This window comes from Sabethes cyaneus, chromosome 2 (genome assembly GCF_943734655.1).
Source record: "Sabethes cyaneus chromosome 2, idSabCyanKW18_F2, whole genome shotgun sequence".
In the NCBI taxonomy this organism is placed as follows: domain Eukaryota; kingdom Metazoa; phylum Arthropoda; class Insecta; order Diptera; family Culicidae; genus Sabethes; species Sabethes cyaneus.
Window position 1 is genome coordinate 15,559,891 of NC_071354.1, and position 16,078 is coordinate 15,575,968.

The window sequence follows — 16,078 nt, forward strand, 5'->3', positions numbered from 1 at the left end:
TGCGCAGCATATATACTAAGCACGCGAGCGAGCGCGCGCGGGCTGCTGCTGGGTTTGCGCAATCCACGCACAACATGTTTTCAATGCCACACTTTCGAATATCCAGTTTTGCCCACCGAAGCGGCCGCCTTAGTTTTACAGAACCATACCAATTTAGTGTCATTGCTTAAACTGATTCGAACAGGTAAGCATCAAAACTACTGACCAGTGTAGAGCGGTGGACTTCGAGAATGCGCCAAGTGCTATCCCCGGTAAGTTAATCATTAATTTGCGCAACTTAAATTTTTTAATGAAAGATACCGTAATCGTTTTGTTTTTCTCTTCAAAAAGTCACTACCCTTTGTGGGAGATTTACCGAGTGAAATGCAACCGGATCACAGGATTCGCATCCGAGGTGTTGTGAATCGCCCCAATGGAGACTGTCGCATTCATCTGCTGGCCGGCAAGTCACAGAATCCGCCAGACGACGTTCTGCTACATCTGAGTCTTCTACCGGCAACCAGAGAAGTACTTCGTAATAGCTACTGCCAAGGAAAGTGGGGCCAGGAAGAGCGAATCCCGAATAGTCCAATCAATTTCGATGAAGAATTTGAGTTAACCATTGCCGCAACAACGACTGACTTCTGCGTGGAAATAGACGGATGTGAATTTGCCAACTTCAATCATCGCTGCCTGGGTCAAATGGCTCGAAACATTTTTATCGCTGGTGGATGTGTGATTAGTGCTGTAAAATTTGAAAATTGGAAATTAGTGCCAAAAGTGAACAGTGTTCTCCCAAGTAAGACCGATTGAGAACTTTTTTCGGCCGACAAGGATGAAATTAAGCTGAATTTTTGTTGCGTGCTTTCAAGGTGCTCCAGTTTACAACCCCCCTTCAACGGTGCACCAGCCGGGGCTGCCACTTTCGTTCAACATACCGGCTTGGCCGCATGGGCCGGCGCAATATGTTGCCCCATCGTTGCCTCTGTACAGCCCGCAATCTTACCAGCCAGCATTTAATCCGGCAGCGTTCTTCCAGCAGCCATTGCTAGGTATGATACCAGATATTCCAAAATGTGGGAGTGTTCATATAAATAGTCGTGATTTCAATTTGTAGTGAACATTCCCGGTGTTGAACAAAAAAGTACAGACGGAGGGACTTCGATGCAATACCAACTGCTTGTGAAAGTGCTTTGGGTAAGTGTGTTCTTATGTGGTAATAATTAGGAAACAGTGGAAAAAAAGAATTTTCGCAAATTTTGAATCATAGTCCTCGTTGAAGAAATTTGAACAAAAGTAAATTCTTAGTATTCCTATTAAATCAATTTTTCCATACGCGTATGCAGATTTTGGGCGCATTTTAGGGATTTAAAAAAAAATAGAAATACGGAATAATCGCTGTTTTTATGAGAATTTTCGGAATTACGCATGAATCGAACCAAGTAATAACCTGGGATTAAAAAGATTTGAAAGATACGTCGCACGCTTAACCGTTATGTGTTCGACAGGGTACCCGGGTACCTTTTCAGCTTTCAAAGTACGAAATTCTAAAGTTTTCTTTGATCAAGGATACTGAAACTCTGTGACATCTAAGAACTAGTTAAATTGCAACTTTTCATAAAATAAGTTTTCATGTAGCACTTAAGGAGGTGGAATGGGGGGGCTTCGAATTTTTTTACCCCTTAAGTGCTCGACAAGGGTACCCGGGTACCCACAAATTGAAACACTTGTAACTTTGGCAATTTTTGACCGATTCGCACACTTTTACCACCAAAAGATTCAGGAACTTATCGACTTCCAGTGTAGTTATAACAGAGCCGGAAGTGGTTCATCTGGTTCCCGAAATTCCGGCAGTCCGAGGATGTGTTCCGGAATTAAAGCACTTTTTATATTTTTGGATGTAATTATAGTAATATGGGTGTTCAAAGTTCTTCCTATTACCCTGAAAGGTCATTCTTCATTGTTTTAAAACAATACAATGATATATCTTCGGAATGGCCATTCTGCGACAAGTTTCCGTGGGACCTCCTGTGGCCATAAAACTGTTTGGTTTGCAACACTGGCAATATGGGTGTCTAAATTCATGAAATTACTCCAGAAGGTCATTTTTCATTATTTTGATTCTATCTGATGATTTTGCCACGGCATGGCCATTCCGGAACATATTCCCGTGGGGCTTCACAGTTGTCCAAAACCAAAAATATGTGCGCATTAGAGTTTTGAGTAGGAAAACTTGATTAAAACTTGAGTTTCTTGAAATTAAAAGTTCTATCGTATGGTGAAATTCAAATTTTGAATAATCCCCCTAAAAGTGAAATAAAAAATTTATTTTTCTGCAGCTTCAATATAACACATTGATGAGTTCTGCAAAGTTTTAGAGCATATTATTACAAGAAATTTTGCTAAAGACCGTAACCTTCTATCTCTTCAGCGAAGATAGAAAAATCCCATTTCTTAGATGTGAATCGTCAAAATCAGTTTTTCTATTTTAGCTTTTTTTGTAGTAGTTGTATGACTTTTTCAGGTTTTATAAAGTTGTACAAATAGTAAAAATACACAACTTTGCCGAATGTAGTATACCTCTATCTTTGCTTGTTTAGGAGCTGTAAAACTTTTGTTATAATAAATACCCTAATTCTGACCCCGAATTACTCAACTATGCGCAAACAGATACAAATTACATTACATAAATCTGAAACTAAATAAAAAACTACAAAAAGTCAGGAAGTTTCATGTGTATCCGTCTGCGCATAGTCGCGTAATTGGGGATCAAAATTAGGGTATTTTTTATATCAAAAGTTTTACAGTTCCTAAACAAGCAAAGATAGAGGTATACTACATTTGGCAAAGCTGTGTATCTTTGCTATTTGTGCAACTTTATAAAACCTGAAAAAGTCATACAACTACTACAAAAAAAGCTAAAATAGAAAAACTGATTTTGACGATTCACATCTAAGAAATAGGATTTTTCTATCTTCGCTGAAGAGATAGAAGGTTACGGTCGTCAGCAAAATTTCTTGTAATAATATGCTCTAAAACTTTGCAGAACTCATCAATGTGTTATATTGAAGCTGCAGAAAAATAAATTTTTTATTTCACTTTTAGGGGGATTATTCAAAATTTGAATTTCACCATACGATAGAACTTTTAATTTCAAGAAACTCTCCCAAAGGTTCCATAAACCTAAAATCAAGTTTTCCCACTCAAAACTCTAATGCGCACATATTTTTGGTTTTGGACAACTGTGAAGCCCCACGGGAATATGTTCCGGAATGGCCATGCCGTGGCAAAATCATCAGATAGAATCAAAATAATGAAAAATGACCTTCTGGAGTAATTTCATGAATTTAGACACCCATATTGCCAGTGTTGCAAACCAAACAGTTTTATGGCCACAGGAGGTCCCACGGGAACTTGTCGCAGAATGGCCATTCCGAGGATATATCATTGTATTGTTTTAAAACAATGAAGAATGACCTTTCGGAGTAATTGGAAGAACTTTGGACACCCATATTACTATAATTACATCCAAAAATATAAAAAGTGCTTTAATTCCGGAACACATCCTCGGACTGCCGGATTTCCGGGAGCCAGATGAACCACTTCCGGCTCTGTTATAACCACACTGGAAGTCGATAAGTTCCTGAATCTTTTGGTGGTAAAAGTGTCCGAATCGGTCAAAAATCGCCAAAGTTACAAGCGTTTCAATTTGTGGGTACCCGGGTACCCTTGTCGAGCACTTAAAGGTGTTTTTTTTTGTCGAACACATATCGGTTAATAAAGGGTGTCGTGCAGTCTCTTTTTGTCCACCATCTCTATGGCTCAACGGTACATAAGTACCAGCGAGTTACATGCCCAAATAATGGGTAATTAACACACATTACCCGTTCAAGGCAAATCCTATAATATGCTATAATTGCCAGGATACCACAGTTCGTACTCTGCAGGAAAGCTCTCGACCGACTCCGACACTTTCTATCTGTCCTAGTAACACGTTACCGGCAACTACCTAAATAATGTGGAAACCATATACTTTACCCATTCCAGGCATGATATGGTATAAAAACCAGGTTGCCACATCCTCCCCCTGCGTAAAATAAACAATTCAATATACATTATTCCAGATCATTTATTTACATTGTTGGTTCAGTCGTCAAATTATTTTTGTTTGTCGTATTGAAATTCGTTTACATAATAAATAAATAAAAAATGATACAAATGATTACAAAACGGTGGCCTTAGACCCATCTCGACTCAGTCTTTATAGGAGCTGGCTTTGGGCTTTTCCCGACTCAACCTTAACAAATGTTTGCTATGGACTTTTCTTAACTCAATCTCAATATGGTTTGGTCATAGACTTTTTCTGGCACAAATCTAATATGGTTTAGTCATGGACTAAACACTTGAAAAAAAGCGCCGAATTCGGTAAAATTTTACCGAAATATCAATAGCCGAACATTCCGTAAAAATTTCGATGATCCAAATCGACGTTTACGGATTTTTAGTAACGTTTGGTAATATGAAAAATTTTATTGAACGGTTGGCTGTTGAGATTTCGGCAAAACTTTATCGAAATCGGTGCTATTTTAAGTGTGTTTCTCTCTCTCAATTCTAATTAACGTTGGTCATGCTCTTTTCCCGGCTTATCTGCAATACGCGTTGGCCATGGCCTTTTGCCGGCTCAGCCTTAATAAACATTGGCCATGGGCTTTTCTCGGCTCAATGTTAAATTTTGGCCTTGGGCCTTACCCGGCTCAACCTTAATATGTGCTCCTAGCTCACTCTTAATATACGTTTAAATTTATTTAATGGTAAGTTCCACTATCATGTATAATTTTAATTACAAATGGAGTACATGCAAAATGCTCGAGGCTCGGTGAATACAACACTAAACCGCCCAGCAACAATGCTGCCACCAAATGTTTAAAAATACATGCCTAAAAATACTCATAGTGCGCACAACTTCGCAAAACAAACGCCAGCCGAAGCAAATCTGCACTTCCATTCGGAGTTCCACCCGGATGGGCAATACATTGCGCTACAAAATATATTCCGTTTTTCTTACTTCATATTTTGCGATTTGACAATGGATCGCCAATGTAATATCTAGTGATTCGCCATCTGCACGACTGACTGCCGACCCCATTTACGCGGGAACGCTGTCAACCGCATGCGATACTTTGTCGCTGTCTTACAAATTTCAGGAAAATCCTCTGATATGGTATAAATACAAGGATCACACAGCAGGTGGGATTTCAACACATTCTTTCGGTTGGTACCCGAAAACTTTTTGTGTTAAGCTACCGCCGTTCCCGCTTATATTATATAGTCCAATATCCAATTTTGCTCTCCCAATTCTTTCATTCCATATACGTTCCACACGCTTCCTCACCGACGGTAATTATTTTTGTATGACTTTCCAATCATTCAGTATTTAGGGGATAGCATTGAAAAAGTTGGTCCAGGAAAAGTCTAAGGTCAATTCTTTTGAAGGTTGAGTCGAAAAATTACCAACTGGGAGCCATGTTTAAATCTGTAATCTCTAATCCGTAGTTTCCGGGGCCACGGTGAAAGTTCGATGAAACAAAACTACATCGCTGTGCTTTTTACTTCCCATCAGTGTGTGTAATGACTGAATGTCGTTGCTCAGTGAAAGGAAACCAGCCAGTGTCGCTGTGACAGTCTTTCCTCGTTTTTGTTTGTTCTAATCGTAATGACACATTACAGCGTTACGGGACACAATTAGCACCCATTTTTACTGTAAGAAATGTTTTCTGTTTCACCAATTTTTTGGCAACTATCTTGTAAAATAGTTGAATAACGAAGACATTAGGCCGTATGAATAAAAGAGTTAGAGCAAACTCACCAATAAGATTTACACGCGAAAAGCATAGCAAACTGTTTTATTCATACGGCCTATTATCTTCCACTTGAATGCCAAGTATTTGATGAAATAGTAACTGATTTGCATAGTAGGGATGGTGTCCAGTAACGCTGGAATTGCTAGACTCGTACGAGCTGATACATGCGAAAAACATTGAACGCTGCTTATCGTTCAGGAGCTTCCTACGGATAATCTAAGGGTACCTAATACCTTATTGTGCATTTCTTTTCAGAAAATTTGCTGCATACTGTTCAAGGCGCTAAAATACATCGTATTTGCATTAGCTGGTGGATTCGGTTTTTACATTCTATCGAAGAGGCTTCGGTTGTAATAAAGTGTGGTTGGCGGTTGTGATATGGCAATGGTTTACATTCAGCGAGTATTATTATATTATGTTATTGAGGTTATGATTATATGTAGATATTTTAAAATGCGTTCGAAATAACAATAAGGTTTAGGACTAACTTATAAGCAAAAAGTCATCATTATTAATCCGAAATTATTTGTGATTACATTACCTTATGGCCATTGGACCATGTGGTCTCTATTTTGGGCCACTCCATTTGATTTTGCCGTGGTGGGCCAAAATAGAGACCGCGTAACGCATGGTCCAAAATACCTCCATTATCCTAGTTTTAATGATTCTTTTCTACCCACGTGTTCTATCAACTCAATTTCGTCTAGTAAAGGAATGATCCAAAAAAATTTCTGCTCAAAAAATCTCACTGGCATCATCTGGGATTGAATCCAGCGCAGTTGGGGTGTGATGCGGTCACGCTGCTGGACCCATATAATCGAAAATTTATCACAATGTTAAGAAAGATTCACGGATATTGTGCGAACTTTGAGTGCTGGATTATTTGAATAAATGCAGAATTGGGCCTACAGTTTGTAAAATTTTTTAGTAACAAAATTAGAAGTGAGATTAAATCCGGACATGCGAAGTCGCTAATGATTGATTCGGCTAAATCCATTCAATTTCGAATGCAGTCTTTATCATGCTGTAGCTGAACTCCATTAGTGAAGAGATATTCAATAATTAGGGCGCTAAAAACTGTCGCTACTCGCACAACAGTTCTATTTATATTGGAAATTCCATAAAAAAATAAAACTGTTATGCGAGTAACGGGAGAATATTAAATGCAAGAAATAGAGGACAAATCAAACGCATCATATACGTTGATGCGTTTGCGTTTGATGTCTAATATGTAATATCTTAGTTTACTTTTTGGCGATAGAGAAAGGCAAGTTATAAATGTGGCTTCAATGTAATGAAAAGACGAAACAAAGCCATTGATTTTAGTACTTTAATTCAACTTTCTTTGGAAGAATTCGCTCTTAACTCTAACTCTAGCTATTATTGAGATACCAGGTTCACCCAGGTAATGCCATCCTTCCCGTTCGAGTTAGTAAGTTGCAGTTTGACCAGCTGCAGCTCTTCGCCATCATGGCTGATGATGTCCGATTCGTCTATGAACTCCTCGGAGGAAGCGAGCAAAGCCGTCGAATCCGTCAGTTCAACTGCGTTGAGGTGCGCTTGACTCGAGCTAGTTGCCAGCACTACCTCGCCTTCATCGATGTCCTCTTCTTCTATATAGTACTGAAGATGGAAAAAATCGTTAGCACACACAATCCGAATTAGATTCTCTAAGACTTACTTCATCCGTTTCCTCTTTCAGGATAATAGCATCTTTGAAATCCAATTCGACTGGATCTCCAATGGAATCCGTAGTAGTATCAAACTCCAGCATGTCATCGTTCGTAATTCTGGGTTGATTGACTACTATGGTATCATTCAGATGGCTGCGCTGTTGCATGTGCGCGTAGAGTTGTGGTTTACGCATGAAGCCGGCACCGCAGGTCACGCACTCGTACGGTTTTTTATCGCTGTGAACGAAGCGGTGCGCATTGCGATTGTCCCGGCTGTTGAACGTTTTGTTGCAGACCTACAAAGGAAGTTGAGAAAATGAGTTACAACTAAGCAAACATTGAGCCGATCGAGTGGAACAAACCTCGCAGGCGAACGGTTTGGAACCGGTGTGAATTTTTTGATGCTTTTTGAAGTGCTCCGGATAGACGAACGTTGCGGAACAGATATCACATTTGTACGGTCGCTCTCCGGTGTGACAGGCCTTTATGTGGTAGTCGAGTAGTCGGCGGCGCTTGAACCGTCGGCCGCACAGTTCACAACTGTACCGGAGATCGTTGAAATGTGTCGCCCGTTTGTGGGACTGCAGGTTCGATCGCTGCGAAAAACTGGCTTCACAGATATCGCAAACGAATGGACGCTCGCCTGTTGAAAATAGTTTTACGGATTAAGATAGCAGAACAATACAAAAGTTCCATCTGGCAGTAGAAATATCAAACTAACCTGTGTGTGTTCTCTCGTGATCCTTAATTTCGGCCTTCCTAGCGAAGCCTTTACCACAGGTACGACAAATGAAAGGTTTATAGTTCAAGTGCACAATGCGATGAATATCGAGGTTATGCTGGGACATGAATGTTTTTTCGCACTCCGTACAAGCATAATCCCGCACACCAGTGTGGATCTTTTCGTGCTGCAGTAGATTACTTTGGTTGTAGAAGCCTTTACCACACTCCTTGCAGTTGAAAACTCTCTCGCGGTCCTGGTGAATTTTCATGTGCGCGGCCAAAGTGTATTTGGATGCAAAATCCTGAAATTCAAGGCTTTGTGTAAGATAATAAATTTAACTGCACGTAGTCTATGGCTACCGGTACCTTTGGGCAGTGTGGACACTTGAACGGCCGCTTTCCAGAGTGCATGTTCATGTGCTCATCAAGCAGATTCTTTGAGGTGTACTTTTTCTGGCATACCTCACAGGCCCATACCTTGGGAGGGCCCATGTGATTTTTGCGATGCATCCGCAGTGCTCGAATGTTGTTGAAGTTGGTCGAACAGATGTCGCAGCGAAACCCGACCAGCTCCGAGGCGGCATGCTGATCCAGATGTTCGTTGTATTCCGTTCGACGATGAAACACGGCATCGCAGTGCTCGCAGATCAGAATCTTTTCCTTGTGTTCCGTTTTCAGATGCAACGCAACGGTTTTTACGTTGTGCGCTGTCGACGGGCCGTTGGCAGCTTTACATAGGGCGCAATAGTAGGTGTCGTTGGTTTTGAAGAAAAGCTTAAAATAAAATTGTATGTTTTATTTCACAATCATATAATCGATGAGATTATACGTAATTCGTCCACTCCAATGATCGTTGGCTCTCAAATTGACGAAATCAATAGCTTTATTTTACTGGTAATAGTGTAGATCAAGACTTTTCTGAAATTTGGGAAGTGGGAATTTGGAAATTTGCGCATGTCTATAATGATGTTTTATTATATACTTAAAAGTGTCTATAATGATGTTATACTTAAAAGTGGAAGAGCTATCCGGCTACAAAATTTTCTTAAAAGACTAAGAAATAGTATGGGGGAATATTACTACGGTCGCCATCTACCGCTCATTTAAAAACGATTCTAGCTTAGTTTGTCCATAGCTAATCTAAATTGAAGTCCATCGAAACCCAATTTGCGTCATAAGATACAGAAAACAATTGTGTTTACAAGAAAAATTTACTTGGTTTCTAAATATTTCATAATAATGACTTTTTTAAAGAAAAGTAATGCAATCTCATGACCCCTTTCACCGCTCACTTGAAATATGATGATCCATTCACCCCCCATATGGGTGCCATTTACCGCTCATATTTTTTACTATTGCCAAATAAATCAAATCCGCGTCTCGACCCTTGTTTTGGGTTTGGCATTTATAGCAGTACAGAACGCTAATATAAATACTGTTGACTTATTTCGTGTTATGTAGAAGAATAGTTTCTAAATAACCAAAGCAACAAGTTCGCATGAGCTAATAATCCATTTAGTCATTTGTCATTTGCACTTGGCCTTAATCAAAATGGCATTTTTCGCTCCTCACTATAAAGATTATTTATTTTGGAAATGAGCTTTTATGAATATAGTGGAAATTAATTCGTATCATTAAACATACAAAATTATTGTTGTCAATAGTTTTTACAATAATGAACCATTTTAAAAAGATATAAGCATTTTTTGTTTGAAATGAGCGGTGAATGGCGACATTATGGTATACTTGAATTCTCCCTAATTCATCAAATGGAATCCCGAATGGGATAAACCAGTGGATGGAGTTTTCGAACCAGTCTTCCCGAAGTAAAGTTGCTGTCTCAAGTCCGTGGGGGACTACCGTTCTAATTAGCATTTTGCATATCGTCAGCTTTGTGCTACGGCGAATGCTCCTTGATCGAAGCGTCTTGCGGAGAGAAAAGTAAGCTCGATTTCCGGTATGCGTGCGAAGTATTTAACCGAGGAGGGCGGTTTTGTCCCGGAGTATATACCGTCGATCGTTTTGAGCGTACATGTACTGCTACTAGATAATAATCCGAGCCGTTGGGAGCGTATATTGGTGACGTTCGAGAAATATCGGCCCTTAGCATAAAAATTACAGTCAATTATTTTAGCTTGCATTGACTCTCTACCTTCAGATGTATAGTTTATTCGCCTTTCCCCTACATGCAATATTTCAAGCTTATGCCGACGACCAAAGCGCGAGCAGTGAGACGAGTGAGACATCAGAAATGCAACGAATGCAACAAAGTGGCAATTCAGTGCTGCCAATCAACGAAATCTCCCGAAAGCCTTTGACAGTCCTTATGAAAACAAAGCCAAAATCAAAATAGCAGAACATAGTAAAGCAGATATTTTAAACATTCCCTAAAATTTCGTTCAAAAAAGATGATCAACCGATAAATTTAGTATTTTTCTAAACTGGTAAGTTGAATAAAAAGTATCAGCAGCTAGTGCGATACATTGTCCCGATTTTTTCCAGCTTCACGATGGGTTTTGTGCAACGAGCACTTTTCACCTGGTTCATCTTGCTAGTGTTTTTGATATTGCTCTGCCTTCGACTAGAGAGCCGAATCAACTGGAACTGGTTTATCGTATTCATTCCGCTGTGGCTGTACGATACCATTCTGGTGACCTGGGTGGTGATTGAAATCATCCAGCGACAACACGCAAACCGACTGATTTCGTTCCGTCACTACGAATACTACGTAGCCGGAATCCTGCTGAAGATTGTTTCGCAGATTGCTATCTGCCTCAAGCTGGAGTACAACTCTATCCCACTGTACGCTATGATGATTCCCATCTGGTGCCTACTAGCGATGCTGATCGTGTACATGGCCACCAATCTGCAACCGAAGCCCCGTTCTATCGCCTCGAATAAAAGCAACCGCCAGGCGGCGACTGCCTCATCCTAGGGATACGTTCGGGTGAAACTATGTGTTTCGCCCCGTTCGCCGTGAAGGTCTTCTGACAAATCTCGTTTCGGATAATGGCACAAGGTTAGTAAGTTAAATTTCATCAACATGTAGCTATTAGTTTGCAAATTTGGACATTTTGACTCAAATTAGAAAGCGGTCTCGAAAGCATTAAATGACTTTGATTAAGTCAAATTCATTCGGTAATTTATAAGCAACTATCGATAATTGTCGTTGAAAATCAACGATTAGAAGTTAAGGAAATAAGAGAATAAATTATAGGAAGGCTAAAAGGCTTAGCAGCGAATCGTGTCTAAATGTTGATGTATCTTAAGAAGATGAAAGAATTCTGGGTCGTTTGAGTAAGTTTTGTTGATTTTATAATTTCGAATGCAATAAGATGCTTAAATATTGCTGAAAGATGTTGACGTATTTTTTTTTGTTTGCGAGATTTTCAGTAGTGGGTTGGTTCATCTCGACTGTAATATGGGTTGATTAGGAGACTTCTAACAAGAAACTAGTAGGCATAACTTTGGAATAATTTGACTTGTGCTTGTGCTGCTAATGATCAAATTTACACATGCACGAGACATTTTTTTTTAACAATATCATTATAATATAAATAGATAGAACCGGGCGCAAAAATTGAAACTAACATTAGAAGCACCCGAATTTAGTATTTACAGTAACAGAATATAGTACGATTTATTTGGTTACACTCACCGATTCCAGTCGGGTCTTCATCCGGTTGAGGCTGTCGTTTGCTGCCTCAATCAGCACCTGGGCACTGTCCGATTCACTCTCCGTGCCGAATGCACGTTCTTCCAGGGACAAGTGTTGACTCGTCAAACCAACGTGTTCGCTTTCGTCGCCAACGTCTTCCTCCGTGACAATCCCGATAGTTTCGATAACACTGTCGTAGATATAGTCCGTAGAGTTACTATCGGCAATAATTTCCACCATATTGCCATCGCCACTATCGAAAAATTGTTCCATGCTTATGGCAGTTGATGGAACCTCGCAAATGTCGACAAATGGTTTATCCGTGGCGCACGTTACCGTGCTGTTAGCGCCAGTTACTGTCTGCTGTTGAACTTTAACGATGGATCGGGAGTTTTTCGCCGGTAGAATTTGCTCCGGACAAAGTTCGTTCTGTTTTGGTAGGTGGCTGACTATTTGCATTTCTTGCAGCGTTTCACTATCGGAATCTATATCGGCTACAGATACTACCCCGGTCAAATCTCCGAGATCAATACCATCCTTCAAATAGAAGTGATAATTAATTTAGGTTTACGGGTTATAATGAATGCTACTTACGACTCTGGGATCTACATCATGTAGGACTAAATCCTGGGACACACTGGAATCATCCAGTGCTTCTGCCTCAGCTTCAACCAATTCTCGTGCCGTTAAACTGGCCGCTAGTTTTGTAACCGTACTATTATAACTAACCGTTAGTTGTAATTTGATCGAATCCAGCCGATCTAACAGCTGCTGATACTCGTCGCAAAGCGAGTTGCAGTCGGTACAAAGTACTTGCGAATGGGACAGCTCTGGTGTTATATCGAACTGTAAGATGTTGGCTAGAACAGTGGCCGGAGTGAGCGAATCGTCGTCTTCACTTATTGCCGGAAATAGTTGACGGAGGTTGTTGATCGTACTCGATACCGCTGTATTGCACACGTAGCAGTAGTGAATGGTTTCCTCGAGTGGCTCTTTCAAACCGTCCAACAGGACAGCCGTTCCAAGCATCTGCGAATTTTAGAATTGAAAAAGCAGTTGAGGAAAATTTATTATAAGGGTTAAAGCCGTAATTCTCTGATGATTATTTATTTATTTGTGATTAAATTTCTCTGTCATATTGTAATTCCTGCGCAAATAACCTTTAGTTTTTTCTTGTTAAAATTAAGAAGAATTAAGAAACAAATTTATTTAAAAAAAGAAAAGTGGTAAGACTTAAGAGTAGTGGTAATAACCTTTAGTTTTTTCTTGCTAAAATTTGTTCAAACAGTTGTTCAACGCATCATTTTATTTTTTTTCTCGTTAAATGTTGTTAATCTTTTATTTCATTTCCATGTTTTGCTCAACAGATTAACAACGTTTAACGAGACAAAAAATGAAATAATGCGTTGAACAACTGTTTGAACAAATTTTAGCAAGAAAAAACTAAAGGTTATTACCACTACTCTTAAGTCTTACCACTTTTCTTTTTTTTAAATAAATTTGTTTCTTAATTTTTGTTTCCAATTTTAAAATTGAAAGTTTATTTAAATTTACTAGCAATTGATATTTTATGCGGAAACCGGATTTCCGCTTGTAATTAAAGATGTTTAGATAACAAAACTACCATAATTTCAAAGGCGAATTGATTTCCTTTACCTATATCGTAATGTCACTCCTTAAGGGGGACCCTACTCTGGAAAGTCGGAAAAATCGAATTTTATTTTTTTGCATTTTCGAGAGAGTTATACCTTCAGAAATGTCACGCCAAAAGGATTTTTTGATATCTGATCTCGTTAGAAAGTTGTGGCAAAAGCTGTGGCGTCACCTTAAGGGAAGTGCATCGCTGCACGAAATTTTAACCCTCTCTGTCCCAGAGGTGTTTTACAGTTTTTGATCATGTAAAAAAGCTATAAATTAGCAATTCGTCAAACGCAACTATACCGCTTGTAAAACAATGTTTTTACTACGTTATAAGATCAAAATATCCATATTTGAATGCCTCAAAAATTTTATCGGCCAATTTTAGTATCGGAAGTCAAGGAGCAGCTGTGCTACCATGGGACAGAGAGGGTTAAACGCGTTTTTCTCGAAACCATGCTTTTTCAGCTGGCGGTACGTGTATCTCAGAATCTAGTAGGCCGACTCGGCTGAAATTTTTTCAACATGTAAAAATGAATTATCTAAATTGTCACGTAGCCATTTTTTTATATCTCAATTTTTCAATTTTCTAGGCACTCCTAATTGACGATTTTTGATGAAAAAACACCTTTGTTTTGGAAAAATTGTCGCCATTTTGGTAATTTTTCGAATTTTCAAAAACCCCTACGTAACAATTTAGATATTGACTTAAAGCTTCAAAATCATCCTTGAAATCCGTTTTCCAATACTCCGTTGGTTCCCGGTACGTACCGCCAGTAAGGAACTATTTTCTAGAGAGCATCCACGCGCCCATCTACCAGCAACATAATAATTACTATTTTAGCATTCAAAAAACCGAAAGTCCATGTTCGAATATACCTCAACCTATAACCAAAATACCCCAATACTTAACTATAATTCCAACATTCGAGAAAAATTCACGAAAGTCCATTATTTTTCGACCTTCCAGAGTAGGGTCCCCCCTTAAGGAGCGGGCTTGACATTCTAAAACCAAATCACCACTAATTCCAAATTATTGTATTATGGTGGCAATTAATTTTTTAACGAAGGTATGTGAAAATGTTTTCTAGGTATATTGTAATTCACGAAATAAAATGTAATAGTTTTTTATTTCTCACAGACATTTTTTTAAGGCTAATTCGTAGTTACAGTACAGCCAATAAACAGTGTTTTGTTTCATATCTATGTTTATTTTTATACATATTCGATACGATTTTTTATAAAATTTAAAAGTATTCGCAGTATCAATATACTTTATTCGTATACGAAACTTTAAATTGAACCATACGCCGATTTCAAAGCGATGTATTGCAAGCAACAGTTCCGTTCACAAAATTGAGCAGCCCGTGTGCTGCATGCAGAATCCAATATGAATCGGAGGTCATTTTGACAGTTCGTTTCGCACTCGCGCAGCGTGCGCACTAACACACCGGTACATTCTTCACTACTCAAGACGGTTACCTTCGGCAGCAGTTTGTGAGTCGCCATTTCACGTTTTTGACGGAGGAAAAAATCCTTTTCACGGTTTTGTTCGATGAATTACAGTGTGTCCTGCACAATGTCACTGAAGTTTGGCTACTTACCATCGTTTTGAAGCACTTATTTCGAACTTTTAGTCGATGTAAATAACAATTTTGAATAATTTTTGTTGGCCAACGTTGTCAGCATTGCTCGTCGAGGGGAGTAGGCAGCTGCTTGTTGGTATTGGTTAAACGATGGTGTGGTGAGGGTTGGGCTGAGCCTGGTTTACCGACTGAATTAAACCGACTATTTGTGAAATATTTCGCTACGTGACACGGAAAAAATTGTAATGTTAAATTTTGTGATGGTTTTGTAGATTATTCTAAACTACACTGAGAAAACTTTTCGTATAGTTTCGATGTGATTCACACACAGATTTTGTCGATGTGCCTAGTAAATGAACTTTATATGCCAAACAGTTATCATTTACGTGTCAGCGAAAAATTTGCCATATTCATATTGTCAATTGCAAGGAAAATCGTACCATCCAAAGTGCGATATCGCTCATAAAAGTGCTATTTTACATTAAATCGTTTCGGTCTCTTCGGCGCACTTATTGCTTGAAATATAACGAAAAAGTGCGCTGAAGATACCGAAACGATTTAATGCAAAATAGCACTTTTATGAGCGATATCGCACTTTGGATGGTACAATTTTCCTTGCAATCAGCAATATGCGTATAATTTTTATATGTACTTCTGGGCGGATTGTGTTTATTGCGACATTTACCCCTATTTAGACTACCCTGATTTACACGATCATCACAGTCGAATCTCGCACACGATTTCGCTCAAAGAAAATGAAGTGAAAAAGAAGGGCAAGAAGGAAAAAGAAGTCAAACTCATAAGTTGATTAAACTAAACGCCATTCTGGTATCAGAAGAACAGTGTGAAATACGGTATGTTTCATTAAATGATTATCACAGTAGTTCAAATAGTCATAAAAGGGGAAATATATATGGCACATGATAATCATATGGATTTTTATATGCAATTTGAGTGTAA

The 16,078-nt window shown here is 39.0% G+C and overlaps 3 protein-coding genes across 3 annotated transcripts; 2 read left to right on the top strand and 1 right to left on the bottom strand.

Moving 5' to 3' along the window:
- The first annotated feature begins 230 nt into the window (after positions 1–230).
- LOC128735134 (uncharacterized) lies at positions 231–6,261 on the top strand. The gene is made up of 5 exons (XM_053829630.1): positions 231–251; positions 331–778; positions 852–1,031; positions 1,097–1,176; positions 6,096–6,261. Exons 1-5 carry the CDS (start codon positions 231–233, stop codon positions 6,192–6,194), a joined length of 828 nt encoding a protein of 275 aa, XP_053685605.1. The 3' UTR covers positions 6,195–6,261.
- A 941-nt stretch (positions 6,262–7,202) lies between these two features.
- Positions 7,203–15,207, bottom strand: LOC128734639 (zinc finger protein 436-like). The gene is made up of 8 exons (XM_053828925.1): positions 15,137–15,207; positions 12,489–12,923; positions 11,895–12,431; positions 8,603–9,010; positions 8,235–8,538; positions 7,876–8,156; positions 7,522–7,809; positions 7,203–7,463 (listed from the first exon to the last, which is right to left on the bottom strand). Exons 1-8 carry the CDS (start codon positions 15,137–15,139, stop codon positions 7,221–7,223), a joined length of 2,499 nt encoding a protein of 832 aa, XP_053684900.1. The 5' UTR covers positions 15,140–15,207; the 3' UTR covers positions 7,203–7,220.
- LOC128734640 (transmembrane protein 60) lies at positions 10,583–11,470 on the top strand. The gene is made up of 2 exons (XM_053828926.1): positions 10,583–10,680; positions 10,739–11,470. The coding sequence occupies exon 2, from the start codon at positions 10,746–10,748 to the stop codon at positions 11,169–11,171; it is 426 nt and encodes a 141-aa protein (XP_053684901.1). The 5' UTR covers positions 10,583–10,680; positions 10,739–10,745; the 3' UTR covers positions 11,172–11,470.
- Positions 15,208–16,078: the final 871 nt, after the last annotated feature.